Source organism: Panthera onca, chromosome C1, assembly GCF_046562875.1.
Source record: "Panthera onca isolate mPanOnc1 chromosome C1, mPanOnc1 haplotype 2, whole genome shotgun sequence".
NCBI classification, from domain to species: Eukaryota; Metazoa; Chordata; class Mammalia; order Carnivora; family Felidae; genus Panthera; species Panthera onca.
In genome coordinates this window covers 187,820,337-187,835,235 of record NC_138346.1, presented here as the reverse complement: position 1 = coordinate 187,835,235, position 14,899 = coordinate 187,820,337, and the positions used below count along the sequence as shown (strand labels likewise).

The 14,899-nt window shown below is 44.8% G+C and overlaps 2 protein-coding genes across 3 annotated transcripts in view; one reads left to right on the top strand and one right to left on the bottom strand.

Annotated features, from left to right (window-relative positions):
* Positions 1–3,926: 3,926 nt before the first annotated feature.
* On the bottom strand, positions 3,927–11,904 carry EBNA1BP2 (EBNA1 binding protein 2). The gene is given in 10 exon segments (XM_078452000.2): positions 3,927–4,377; positions 4,513–4,675; positions 6,573–6,666; positions 6,900–6,975; positions 8,644–8,733; positions 10,008–10,131; positions 11,005–11,174; positions 11,374–11,457; positions 11,541–11,816; positions 11,818–11,904. Coding segments are annotated over 10 exon segments (1,200 nt in total). The 5' UTR covers positions 11,890–11,904; the 3' UTR covers positions 3,927–4,326.
* CFAP57 (cilia and flagella associated protein 57) overlaps positions 11,878–14,899 on the top strand; it is an 81,134-nt gene continuing 78,112 nt past the window's right edge. For both annotated transcript variants that reach the window (XM_078451998.2, XM_060624088.3), the window contains exons 1-2: positions 11,878–11,949; positions 12,191–12,365. In XM_078451998.2, the coding sequence (XP_078308124.2) occupies positions 12,209–12,365 (157 nt within the window). In that variant the 5' untranslated portion in view covers positions 11,878–11,949; positions 12,191–12,208. The remainder of the gene's footprint in view (positions 11,950–12,190; positions 12,366–14,899) is intronic.

The window sequence follows — 14,899 nt, the reverse complement described above, 5'->3', positions numbered from 1 at the left end:
TCCATTAGGCCCTTCTTGAGTTATGCCTGAAAGTCAAAGCCATCTATTGCTGAGATCACTCCTGCTTTTGGAACCTGACAGATCAAACGGCAGATCAAGACTGCAAATCCAAGTGGCCTTCCCCTGGGAGACATTTTCATACAATGCAATGATGACTAATTAGTAATGACTACTTGGGCATCTAGAAATGTGCCAGTATCTCTTAACTATTATAATTGTTTTGCTGGAACGGAACCAGGAGGTGACCTGTGATGTCACAGAAAGATAGATGTCTTTGTCCCCTGTTCCTGACGTAGTTCCTAAATCCCTTGTATTTCCTGAGAGAGGTGATAGGGCCATCTTTTATTCTTTGTAAAAAATTTTAATGTTTATTTTCGAGAGAGAGCACGAGCAGAGGAGAGGCAGAGAGAGGAGGACAGAAGAACAGGATGTGGGGCTTGAACTCACAAACCCTGAGATCATGACCTGAGCTGAAGTTGGACATTTAACCAACTGAGCCACCCAGGCACCTCACATTTTATTCAGATGAGGAACTCTTGGCAGCTTCTAGATAGCTGCAGAATGGGGGCTGCTTATCAGAAAGACCAAGCCTTGATTAGAAACTTGGAACTTTAGCCCTACCCCCAACCTCTGGGGAGGGAAGAGGGACAAGAGGTGAACCATCACCAATGGTCAGTGATTTTATCAATCATGCCTATGCAGTAAAACCCCATTAAAGAAAAAAAAAAAAAAAAAAGAAAAGAAAAAAAAGAACAAAACAAACCCAAACTGCATGATTGGGAGAGCTTCCAGTTGGTGAGCACATCAAGGTGCTGGGGGGGGGGGGGGGTGTGCCCGGAGAGGGGGTGAAAGCTCCAAGCACCCTCCCTACCCCCATAGCTGCAAGCAGCTCATTTTAACAGTCCTGCACTGCTGTGCAAAGTGAGGATTGCCTGGGTACAGAGTAACAGCTTTCTTTTTGTTTTGTTTTCGGTGACATTGAGAAGGAATTGAACATGCTGTATTTAAAGGAACAGACTTGTAGGAGCACAACGACCACTTTCAGAGCTGACAATTTTGTGACGAGAAAGAACCAGGGACCTGATCTATCTTATAATTTACACTAGATCAGAAAATTAGACTCAAATTTCTGCCTATCAACTGTCTATCTTTTATGCTTCTCTCAAAATACAACATCCACGATGATGAATACATTTTTTAAAGTTCGTCAAAGTATTAAAAACTTCTATTGTTAAATGCAATGAAAAAAAATAGTAAAACTAATATTTGGTAGACTGTAACTTAAAACATTAAAATCACTGAGAATCAAGTGTTTCATTTGTGAAAAAAAACAGTGCTTGCCTTTTTTCCTTGTTATGACACAGAGCAAGCTTCCTTTCTACACCTTGGCAAGTCGTCTGACTCCCCAAGCTTGGATTCACCTCCAACACTTTATCATTTGGTCTTTCAATGTTACAAAATACCTCCAGGAGTCCCTTTAATGTGAAGTTTGCTACCAGTGTCCCCTCCTCTGGGACATCTCCATCTTTTTCCTCATCGTGTCTATAGGCTCGCTTTTGCTCCTTCTCTGGCTGCGTATCCAGTCTCCAGAAAGCAAGTGTCACCATTCTCTCGTCACCTGTCTCTCCTGCGGCTCCACTCGCATCCTAGCATCCTATTCAAACGTCACTTCCAACCTTATCACGGTCGCTTACTTGTTGCGCTTTCACTTTGTTGCCTGATCCTCCTCTGTCTACTTTTGTAAAATGTCATGTGGGTTTATCCCTGGGAGGCTAAGAGGCAACACAAGTGCACCCTTGGCCACCTGTGCGTGAACTGAGATGTGCCACGACCCACCACCAGACTTTCAGTGACAGTTGGTCACTAAGTATCGAGTAGGGATTTGTGGACAGGAGAGCTGGCAGCAAAGTTGCTACTTCCTGCCATTATTCACAGTTAACAACACTTTCAGTAACTGAAATGTGGACAGTGTTGCTGAGAAACTGCTACCTTGAGCACTGAAATCCAGGCATAGCAAGAAGGGCCCTTACAACCGAAATCCACACACGGCAAGAAAAGCCTGCACTTGGCACTGAGAACTGCCAGGGCCCCACCTATCCCTCCATGCATGGGACTGCAATTTAATGCAATATGAGGGATGCTACTGCCTGCACCCTGGTGATCCTTTGAGGGCTGAAACAGCAGAGGAAATGACTTAAATGACTTCTATGAAGTCCACCTCTGAAATTGATTCCATTCGCTATATAAGAAAAAAAAAGGGGGGGGGGGTAGGTAGCAACATAGTTTCAAATCCTGTACAAGTACTAGCAGTAATGACTTACTTTTGGCCTTCCCAGTGGAAACTACTGCTAACCTGTGTTCTCCTTTCTTAAAACTCTCAATTATGTTCCACACGTAATTCAAAGTCTTTAATGGATACATTACTCCATCCGCTGATATTGTAGATTGTCAAAAATAGGTCAGGGTAAAACATTTTGGTCTTCTGAAAAACGGGACCTGTTTGCTCAGAATTTTGTTAATCGAAATGAGTTTACAAAAACGAAATTCATTCTTTTTGTACTGGAAAGTATCATAAAACCAGAAATGTCCTTTTTTGGACAATGATCCCACAAGGAAACAATGTAAAAATGAATTTTTTTCCTGCTTAAGACTACACAGTTCTCAGATATTCTAGCCTCCTTAAAATACAGTTTCTAAACTGGAACGGAGAGATGGAGGACAGGTAAACTTCCCTATGAACACGGAGTAAAACCCAACATGCAACGTGGCCCGCCCACCCACGTCCAACCTATGCGTAGCTTCCAGGCAGCATCTGAGTACCTCTTAAGTATGTACCACCAAGGCTGACGTGAAGAAACTCCCCCCCAGCAAAATAATTCTAAGCAGGTATAAACTCCTATCATATGGCAGGCAACAGTCTAAGCATTTACATATATTAACTCACTTAATGCTGACATTTGGGTAGATATTATTCTCATGTATATAAAAAGATGACAAAGCACAGAAAAATTAATGTGCCCAGGGTCAAACAACAAGTAAGCAGCAGAAACAGGTGTCAAACCCAGCAGTCTGGCCCAAGTCTGTGCTCTTGACCCACACGGCTCAACATGAAAAAGGGGGATCATAATGCACAGGTGGGGCAGGGGAAAACCCAAGGAAACAGAATGAAGGGAACAGAAGAAAAGCCTTAAAAAAACCAAAACTATAATTCACATTATGAGATAAAAGAACAAAGAATGCTTAGAATAAAATGGAAAATGAAAGCTAAAATAAATACTCGATAAATGATTAGGCCAAGAATCAAAAGAATCCTTCCCCTAAAGTAGAACGAAAATACAAACTTAGAAGATCACTGGAAGGGTTTCACAATCTAACAAAAATTTCAGAATTAGAACAAAGAAAATAGGGAGAATTTATCAAATAAAATTTGCCAGAACTGAAGAACCTGTATCCTTCTAAATACCCTAATTAGAGTAAAAACAAGCCCACACCAAGGCATGTTATCATGGAATTTCAGATCGTTGGGTCAAGAAAAGCTTCCAGAAAGAAGGAAAGGGAAGGGCAGTGACTTCTCAGTGGGGAGAGGAGGCAGCAAAACAGAGAAGCAATGCCTACAACATTGTCGGGACAATACCCATCAGCCAAACTAAAGGCAGCTGCAGAAATGTAGGAAGTTCTCAAGTTCCCCTTCCTTAGAAGACACCAGAAGATGGTACACACCAAAGGAAGGCATAAGCTAAGATGTAGCTGATGATGTAGATGGTATAGAAGACACAAGGTGACAGCTGCATGACAGATCTAGGTTGGAGCAGAGAAGTATAAGCTGGTTAAAATGACATAGGTCTAAGGAAAAATAAAGATATACAAGGAAAATTAGGCACACAGGAAAATAAGGGTGATAATCAACTCAAGGAAAACCCAAAAGCTGTATCACAAAGGAAATTTTATCAGAGTACAACTAGTTTGACAGTGATTGGTATTTTAACAATCATAATGTATAAACACTGATTCTTGATTTATCTAAAACCATGATACAATTACCTGGAAAGATGAGGAAGGTATACATTAAATCTCCAATTATCATAAAAGGAAGGCAATTTGGGCTCAAAGTCTAAATTATCATCAATAAACAGCAATCTTAATACATAAAAGTAACTTCTCAATCTTTTAGTCCTGAGTTTTTAACCAAGAGGATGTGTTTCTTTGAAAATTTTTTAGTTTATGAAAGAATTTTTTACAAAAAGAAACCAAAAGAAGATCCAACTGTATTGTGAAATCCCAAGTCTGCATCCCTTTCTCTTGGTTCTTCATATACAAAGATGCTGCTTAGCGTGTTCTGCTCTTCATCTTCTCTCTTGTTCGTTTTCCAGGTCTCTTCTATGGAACAAGAAAATACCGCATGTGGTCACACAGCAGCTTGATCTTCTGCCCCAGGGAAAGGAAGGGAGCGGGTAGGTGTGGGATGGGAGAGGAGGTGATCCAGCCCCTCATGTGACCCCTTGGCTCACTTACATTTGATCCTTTCTTTCCAGGCCTCTTCAGGCCCTTGCCATGAGCTGTCTTGGCCCGGAAGCTGGATACATCATCGTAGCTCTCACGAGTGTTCCACTTGGAGCCTTTCTTCTTTCCACCAAAACCAAACTTCTGGTTTTTATAGCGTCGCTTAGCATTGGGCCTGGAAAAATGCCGGCTTACAGGTCACCCACAGCACTGCAAATCCTGATGAGTCTTACGGCCTACGACTACCCCTAGTTTCCTGTCTAAGCAAAATCTCTTAGATACTTTGTTACCCAGAATCTTATCATTGGCCCTACATTCTTACTCTAAAAATCCCCCAGGCAAGCTCATCTACTTATGGTGTTAACCACTAGAGCAAGAAAACAAAGCAAGAACCAGGAAAGGTTTCACATACATTTTGTGGCTCACCTCTTCTCTCTGAAGAGTTTTCTATTTTAACTAATTTTTGCTAGATCATCCTCAATTGTTTCTATTCCCTTCAAGGATAGTACATGCAATTAACATTCAAATATCATAAATTTTAAAACTGGTCTTCCTGCAGGAAATCTCAAATTCAACATAGCCAAAATCACATGCCATCTCCCTTCCTAGACTGGTTTCACCTCCTGTATACAGGCAATGACTTGGTGGGGCACCTGGTTGGCTCAGTCAGTAAAGCATGCGACCCTTCATCTCTGGGTTATTCATTCGAGCCCCACGTTGGGTGTGGAGCCTACTTAAAAAAAAAAAAAAAAAAAAAGGCAGTGACTTGAGGCTGGTGGAACTACATCTTTTCAGCCACCAGGCTAGAAACCTGGGAGCCAGCCTTGATTATTCCTTCTTTCACTCTCTACACCCAACACAATTACTGAGTGCTGCTAGTTTAACTTCTTGAATATTTCTTCAATCGGTTTTCTCTTCTCTGCCCCCGTTACCCCTTTTGGGTCATTATCATTGCTCTCTGGACTTTTGTAATAGCCCCCTAATCAATTATCCTGCCCCCTCAAGTCCATCCTTTATACGAGGTACACTTAATTTTTCAAAAACATGAATATGACCTACTCATAATTTTGAGTAAAGCCCTCAATGTCTCCCCAGTGCCTACTGGATAAAACCCAAGTTTCTCAACAAGGCAAACACTGTCTCTGTGACTTGGCCCAGGGCCCCCTCCAGCTACATTTCACTCCTCCTTGCTCCACACCGCACTCCCAGTGGCACCAAATGCTTGCTCTTCCCTCATACACAAACTGCTGTTCTCACCTCTATGCTTTCACTCTCTCGTGTTCTTCCTTCTTCCAAAACCAGTGTCTCTCCTATTCTCCTGGTTCTTACTCATCCTTCAGACTAAGCTCAGGTGGCACCCTCCTCCAGGGAGCCATTCTCACGCCCTCATCACCAGACCAGGTCAGCTATTTCTAAAATGTTCTTCCACACTACTCCCTCAAATGCCTTGATCATAGCATTCATATATTCTACAGAAATTATCATTTCCCCCAGGCCTGGGGTCCAGGGATGCATAAAGGTGAACTAAGAAGAAAATAATAATCTTTGCCATTAACCCTTTTAATCTGCAAAATGGTATGAGGTGCATACAATTTTCTCATTTTCATAGATGAGGAAACAAATATTCAGAAAGGTCAAGTAAAACTTGCTCAAAGCTGCCCAAAGTGGCAGGCTCTGGACCTGAACCTTCGGTCTATGCCATGAGCAACTTTTACTGAGCATCCACTTAAAACGTGCCAAATCCTTATATCACCCTACTTTAGTTTTTTTGGCTTTTAGTTAATTAATTTTTTAAAGCAAGCTCTACACCCAACGTGGGGCTTGAACTCATGACCCCCAGGTCAAGAGTCCAATGCTCTACTGACTGTGCCAGCCAGGTGCCCCCTAAACCACCCTACTTTAATCTCCCAAGACTGATACGGCTAAAAGGACCCATCACATGGGCCGGTAAGCCCCGGCCACAGGCAGCACTGTGCTCTCTCAACTCGAGGCCACTCCTGTGGAACTCGCTGCCGTGCCCGTGACTCGCTTGCCCAGCACCCATCACAAAACCAAACAAAAACCCTTCATACCCCTTCTTCATCTGTTGGCCTTTGGCTCCTTCCTTTGTTTTCCGTGCAGCAGCTTTCTGATCCCCCTCAAGGAAATCCAGTTTATCAGAAAAGCCTGGGAGGGAAGAGGTACTTTGATCAGCACTGACCGTTCATTTTAAGAAGAGCTTGAGCTTCAAAAGAAGGTTGTTACTTGCTAAATTAACTTTAAGAGATACATCTTGTTCCCCACACCGTCCCCAAACCTTAGGCCCCGTGGCTGCAAATCAATCAAGGCTCCAGAGCAGTATGTGTTCAAATTAGCAGCTACCCCTGCTCCCTGTATCCTTAGAACAGAGATATACTGACCTTTCTGATATTTCTTAATGGCGTTCATCATATGTGTTTTCTCTCGCTGCCTCTTCTGAAGAACCTCTGTTTGCACCTGGACATGAACACAGGGCTGTCATACCCACTCCAGACCATCGCTGTAAGCGCCTACATGCTTTCGGTAACAACGATGTGCTAACACCACCACCGCACATTTACGTGTGCCAGAACTACGCTAAGGCTCTAAGCATATTCTTACTTTATCTTCTCAACCACCCAGTGAAGTAGAAATCCCTATCACCCCTGAAACTGAAGCACAGAGAAGTTAAGCAGCTTGCCCGAGTCACACAGTGGGAAAGTACGCAGCTGAATTCACACCCAGGCAGTCTGCACTCTTACCCCATTCCACCATCCTGCCTACAAAATCACGGCAAATCACGTCTAGGTCTACACCCAATTCTCTCCGTTCGTTATATGTGAGCAGATTAAGTGTCAAACCCACTCCATTATGAGGCATGAAAGTGCCAACAGAAACAATCTCCCAAAAAACATAAAAGAAAAAAGGCTGTAAGGACAAAAGAAGATGCCAATACTCAAAGGCAGGGATTCTCAATCTCCATACTACTGATAGCTCGAACAGGAATCACTCCGTGTTGGGGGGTGGACAGCCTGCCCAGCGCACTGTGGGAGCTTTAGCAGCCTCCCTGCCCTCCGCCCACTAGATGCCAGTAGCACACTCCCCATGGAGATGTGACACTAAAAATGTCTCCAGATGTTGCCTGGTAAGCAAAATTATCCCCAGTTGAGAATCGCTGCTATGAGGTTTCTTCAAGTTAGCAACAGTGAGCTAACAGGCCCCAGTGACGTTTTCTTTGGCTCTGACAAATTAGATTCTGTTACACCAAATGCCCACGTCTTTGAGCTGGCCCCGGCCATCGACCACCAGATCAATCCAATAAATACGCAGCTGCCCTTCCGCACAGGACAGGACACTCCTCTACTCTTACTCTGCTGAGGATCCGGCAGTGAAGTGACTCCCAATGTGGACAGCAGCTCGGCACCCCGATCACAAGCGTCTATGTCCAAAACGCGGACAAGGTCCGAACACTTCTGCTGACCCTCCTCACACTCCCTTCTTCCCACAACCCTGACTTCAATTCCTGTCATCATGTTTCCTAAATAACCATGAAATAACAAAGAAAAACCAAAGAGTTTCATGGTATGCCTGCCCTTTTTTACCTGAGGTTTTTTTCATGTTAGAACTCAGACGTTCATAGTTCAAGCACATGGGTGCCATTTTTCCCTCTCAGTTGGATCACAATAATATGGTTCTTTCAAGGACTTCACATCATCTAGGCCAGTGATTCTCAAAGCAGGATGCATTTCAGAATCATCTGAGAAGCTGGGGCATGACGGGGAAGGGAAAAAAAAAAACCACCCAGATTCCCAGACATTCTGAAGCCCAGAAATCTGTTTTGAAAAACCTCCCCAGGTGATTTTGCTGTGGTCAGGTTGGGACTCCACTGATCTGGACTCCCCTCTTCACTGTACAGGTGAGCAAATGGGGCCCAGTGGAATGAATGAATTGCCTACAGTTACCATGCTACCCCTGGTGAGACCCTGGTGTCAAGGGAAGATTGTGCTCGTGGATACGAGCACATACTCCCCACGGTGAGATAATAAACACAAGACAGAGCACACACAGGGCATGGAAGCAGACCTGACCCAGTCACCCCAGCCTGACAAACACTCGGCCTCATCCCGTGCGCCCACATCTTCTTACCTTCTTCCCGTATTTCCTAAGCGCTCGCAGTTGCTTAGCCTTTTCAGACTTTTCCATGGCGGCCTGTTTAGCCTGCAGCTTCTGCCGAATCTGAAACACAAAATATTGTCAGCTCATGTTAAGTGAATCTGGGCTGACCACCACGTAGGGTGTGCTGGAGCAGGGAGCACATCTTCCCGGTTCTGCAAACTGGAGCTCAAAGGAATCTTGTATGTCCTGTTTCATACATGAGGACAAGAGGCCCAGAGGTTGAGCACTTTGTCCAAGATACCAAAAGTATCCATGGTGGACCTGAAAGTGACCTCCCCACTCCCAGTGTGCTGTCCCAGTGTGCTGTTTGTTCTGCTATGCAAAACTGCCTGCTTGCCATTCTCCCAGGAGAAACCAACTTTTCCCCAACCCAACTGTCTGCAGACTAAGGTCAAACCAGCATGCAGCCTCAGTCCCCTTCTCCGATACACCACATACACATTAAAAACTCAAGCAGGTACCAGGTACCTCGCCTTTTCCATCAGACACACACATTTCAGTCAAGGGGTAAGCACGTGTCAGTGTGAGTGTACAGAGGGGTGTCCGAGCTCGTCTCTAGATTAGCTTCCCCAAGTACCACTGAAACAAGAGCTCCCTAAAATCCAGCTGGAGACCCAATAGGACTATCAGAATATATCTTGGGATTAAATTTTGACAATTCTCTTCCTCCCAGAGTTAAATGAGGATCAAGTTCTATGTAACCCTAAATTATACTACATCTGAGCAATATGTTAATCCCTCATCTTACAGAAAACTGATGCCCAGAGAAAAATAATTGTTTACAAGTTAGAGCACCGCCCCTTGGCAACGGCTGGACAAGAAGTGTGTTTTTTCTACATGCCATGCCATGACCACGCCAGCTAAGAAATGCAAAAGGCCATCTTGATCTCGGGACCACAGTTCTTACAGTACTTCTCCTCCCCTTAAATGCTTAAACTAGGAAAAAATCATCCTTCTATTTATCTAACTGGTGGTGACTGGCCTGAGTCTGAAGTAGGCAATCAAGATGATAATTGTCCTCTGACAACCAATTCCCTATTATTGGGCTTAGTTCTTTTTATTTTCTTCTAAAGCTCATTTATTTATTTTGAGAGAGAGGGGAAGAGAATCTCCAAGAGAGGGAGGGAGAGAGAGAATCCCAAGCAGTCAACCCAGGGCTTAAACTCAGAACTGTGAGATCATGACCTGAGCCGAAATCAAGAGTCAGACACTTAACCCACTGAACCACCCAGGAACACTGTGGGCTTAGTCTTTTTTAAATTACAAGAGATAAGCCAGCTGACTACACTTAAGTATAAAGCCTTGGCTTTCCAGAGAAAACCTTTGTTTCTTACCTTCTGCATCTGCTGATCAGACTTGGCCATCTCTGCAAAATAGTCAGTGGGCCTCTTGGTAGGGACTTTGAGCTGATGCAGCCGGGGTAATACGGAAAGCACAGCGGCCTGGGCTTGCCGGTAGCTGAGGATGTAGGACAAAATGTGAAATAAGCGAAGGGAGAGAGACCTTCCACTCCCTCTCACTTGCCTTATCCATCGAGGATGACCTTGGAGTTATCCAGGGGCAGAAAAATGCTCAACATCTGACCTCCACCAGCAAGAACACACACACACACTAATGAAAATGTAATAAAGCTTCATTAACTTGATATCTAGGAGAGATTTAACTGTATACTCTTTAAAGAGGAAGGGAAGTTCTGCTAAAAATAAATTAGTTTAAGACAGTGACCACACTAAAAGTACCCCTTAACTTAAAAACTAATACCAACTGGGGCACCTGGGTGGCTCAGTCAGTTGAGCGTCCGACTTCAGCTCAGGTCATGATCTCATACTCTGTGAGTTTGAGCCCTGCGTCGGGCTCTGTGCTCAGGGCCTGGAGCCCGCTTGGGATTCTGCGTCTCCCCCTCTCTCTGCCCCTCCCCTGCTCATGCTCGGTCTCTCTCTGTCTCAAAAATAAATAAAAACATTAAAAAAAAAAAGAAAATTAATACCAATCATGAATTCTTATGTAGTCCTTAAAAAAGGTCATGTAAGAACCTTCTGAGGCAAGTTTCTGTTTAACTGAAAACACACAAAAAACTTTAAAACTGAATACCTCAAAATAAAATTTAAAAATAAAATAAATTAGACTTTGGATTATAACCGGTGGACCAAAGGGCTCTTTTCTCAACCAGGAACAATCTTCTAGAGCTTTTTAGTAAAAAAAAGAAGCCTTCCTACTCACTCTCAGGCTTATGACAATTTCTGAGGACTGCAGGTTCACTGCTTCTCCCACCTTCCTTTCTCGAACAGGGCCCCCCCCCCCCCCTTCTCCCACACTTGAAAACAAACATACAAACTCATCTCCCGCTGGAAGTCATCTTCCGGATCAAAGGCTTTCTGATCCTTGTTCTGAGGGGTTGACTGAGGTCCACTGATTTCCGGCACGGGACCCAGGGTCACATCAAGCCTTTCAACCCATTCCAGATCCCGCTTGAATTCAGCCAAACACTGCTTCAGGCCACTCTAGGAAATTCATCAGACACTGAGCCTGTATGAAGGACACAGGCCAACGGACAAAGCACTAAATAAACCCCAACATCCGGACCTCCTGACAATGCCCAGGCTGCGTCTTCCCTGGGACAAGAACTCAGTCCGCCAAGCACAACTGTGCCTTGGGAGCATCCGGTGTCCTAGGACCCCCCGACCAGGCGCCCGAGCTCACCACGTCGTTCACAGCTTTCTTCGGCCCCTCTAGCACCACATTGAGGCCTGGCTTCAGGAGCCCTCTGGAAAACGCATCCTGCAACTGCAGGGTACAATCAGCAGTCAGCACCGGGGGAATGAGGACCCTCTCCCGCTCCCAGCCCCGCGAGCCCGGCCGACACCTACCTCCCTGTCGGTGACCAGAGAATCATCAGAATCCGAGTCCGAACCTGACAGCGGGGGGGTGTCCATGTCGCAGCGAACGTGCACGTCCACTCTAGTCGAGGGAGCCGGGTGGCCTGAGGCCCGCGCGGCCGGAAAGGGGCGCCTCTCGCTGCTGCTGCCTGCCCCCCGCCCCCTGCTCGCACGCCGCGGCCCCACGTGTACCCGAGCCCCACTAACGCCTACTGCCGGGTGCCTCGGCAGAACTTTCCCACCGGGACTTCCGCTTCCGGCCGTATACCCACACTTCCGTTTTGCCGTTGCTATAGGAACCGCTCCGGCGTCCGAAAGAGCTGGGTTGCTCGGGACCCATAGGGGTTTTACTCCTGGATACACGCGTGGTCTGGTGACCCAAAGAGAAGACGCCAAAGGTGTGAGCGCGTAGTTGGGGGTCCTCTGGAGAAGCAAGAAGCCTCGAGGGAGCGAAGGAAAAGGGAGAAACAGCTGTCGCGGTGGAAGGGGGTGTGGGGGCCGCTGGGGGCGGGGGGAGGGGGGCGGAAACTGAGGAAGGCTCCGGGGGCGGGGCCAGGGGCGTGCTCGGGGCGGGGAGGGGCGGGGCGGGGCAGGGCGGGGCGACGCGCGCCTCCGCGCTCACCGCTGCGCTCCTTGTTCAGCAAACTCTGCCGGGTAACATGTCGACAGTGGTGGCTCAGTCGCTGCATGTTTTTGGTCTTCGATCCCACGTGGCCAACAATATCTTTTTCTTCGATGAACAAATCATTATATTTCCTTCAGGAAATCACTGTGTGAAGTACAATGTGGATCAGAAGTGGCAAAAATTCATTCCAGGTAAAAAACCTTTCCATCCCTACGCATGCGTTTGACCGTGCCAAATATAACCCCATAATCCCGACAAGACTATAGAAAGTTAAGTATTTTGGCCAACTTAAATATACGTATAGTTTTATAAAGGTAGAAGGAGTACACGTCCACGTGCATTAACAGAGTAACCACACATACATCGTTAAAATCACATGTAAAATGATGTTAATTTAAAAGTACTTTTTTTCCCCACTGATTTAATGGAAAAAAAAAATTATTTTAGAGTCTCTTTTCATGCCTCTGCAATATCATTGTCTTCGTCATCTTCAGGGCCACTTTTTGAGTTGTTTAGCACAGCTTTCCAGAGTTCGGTACCTTCATTACATCACGTTTTGGAACCGTGTATGATGAAGGCCCTGGAGGTTTAATCGCAAATCACAAATAACCGTTATATATAATGTTACATTTGTGTTTGTTCACACTGGTCCTGTTAATGTTATACCTGATTTCCACAACTCAGTCACTCTTTTTCCAGTCTTTATTGCATTCAAAATGTTTGATCTTGACACATGCCTACAAAATAGTGTTCACTGCATATATCTAATATCTAAAGAACTATAATAAAGCGAAGGTCCATGAACGCACCACGCAGGGTAGGAAATAGAACATTGCCAGCTCCAGTGTTTCTCCCTGATTTCGTTCTCACCACGCATACTCACACCCCATCCTGGATATTGTAATTACTCCCTTATTTCTTTATATACTTTTACCATGTATATGTGTGGCCTTATAGAAAATAGATCTTTGTTTTTGCTATTTACCAAGTTTTATAAGTTTAATCATGGTTATACGTATGCCAAGACCTTCTTTTGTTTGACATCATGCTTTTGAGACTCATACATCTTAATATATATATATTAACTGAGTCATTTTATTGCTATATGGTGTTCCATCATATGAATGGAATGCCCCAAATATATTTATCCATTCTAGTGTGGATGGACATTTGGGAAACAACAGTTTTTTGCTTTACAAAGCATCCTGCTGTAAAGTTTCTTGCATGTATGTACGCTCATCCACTTGTGTGGGTTCTCCAGGGCACATGGCCAGGACTAAAATTACCGGGTAATTTTCCTTATGGAAAGATTTTTGTTTTTTCCTTATGGAAAGAGAAGCCTCGGTGTCACGACTCTCTGTGCAAGAATCCTGCTACAGTATGGGGTGCCTGGGTGGCTCAGTTGGTTAATTGTCCGACTTCGGCTCAGGTCATGATCTCACGGTTCGTGAGTTCAAGTCCCGCGTCAGGCTCTGTGCTGACAGCTCAGAGCCTGGAGCCTGCTTCAGACTCTGTGTCTCCCTCTCTCTCTCTGCTCCTTCCCTGCTCACACTCTGTCTCTCTCTTTCAAAAATAAATAAAGATTAAAAATAATAATAATAATAAAAAAAAAAGAACCAAAAGATAGGAGGAGACTCATGCACGAGGTGAACTTGTTTCAAGGAGGTGGCCGTCATCAACTAGGTGTGCAAAGGCATTTTACAAGCTCTGCAATCAGCCAACATATATTAAGCACCCATTTGGTGCCAGTCACTGGTGATTGAATGAGTGGATTGCATGAGTGAATGGATAAAGAAAACCACGGCCTGTGCTTTCTAGAAGCTCTCAGTATTGCCATGGAGACAAGTGTGTTTTCAAAGGAGCAGGACTTGGAAATGACCAGGATAGATGCTATGCCAGCTACAGCCCAGGCACGAAAGCACAAAAGGAAAGAGGGAGAAGTTTTCCTTTGCCTCCCCCAGGCAATCTCATCTATGCCCCCAGTTTCAACTTCCCACGGTGACTCTTACCTCACGTCTGCATTATCAGTCCCAACCTCTCCTCCGAGCCTTAGAATCATATCCAGTTGTCCACTAAGTCTCTCTACCTAAATGTCCCACAGTATGCACCTCACACACAATATATCCAGAACTGAATTTGTCATTTCCTTTTCTTCCCTCTCTTCCTTAAGACCCTACCTCGCCAGATTGTCAAATGCATGATAAAGCTACAATTACAAAAATAATGTAGTGCTGGTATAAATATCCCCAAAACCCAGTTATATGTATGTAGATATGTAAATGAATTGAATATATCATAAAGGTAGCATTAGGAAGAATCTGTGCTGGGACAACTAGTTAGGTATTTGGGAAACAGGAATCAATCTAAGTCTTTACTTCATGCCCCGAGAGGAAGTAAAGACTTCAGTGTAAAAAAAAAAAAAAATGAAATCAGAAAAAACTAGAACCAAATAAACATGAGTAAAAGTAAAATCTTTGGATGGGCTGTTTTCCATAAAAAACAATGGACATACTCTTCGCCATGACCCCTAACTCCCTCGGCCTATGTTCCTTCCCAGCTGTCACCCCTACTCCCAGTCACCAGACGTCAATCATTGCTTGTTTCTCTCCTTCCCCTGCCTCACCCAGGCAGCCACTGGGTCCTACTTGGCATCTCTTTCATCTCCCCATCCCAGCCTTCATACCGCCTGTCACTGCCATCCTGTTTTTGAAATTATCTGCCCACT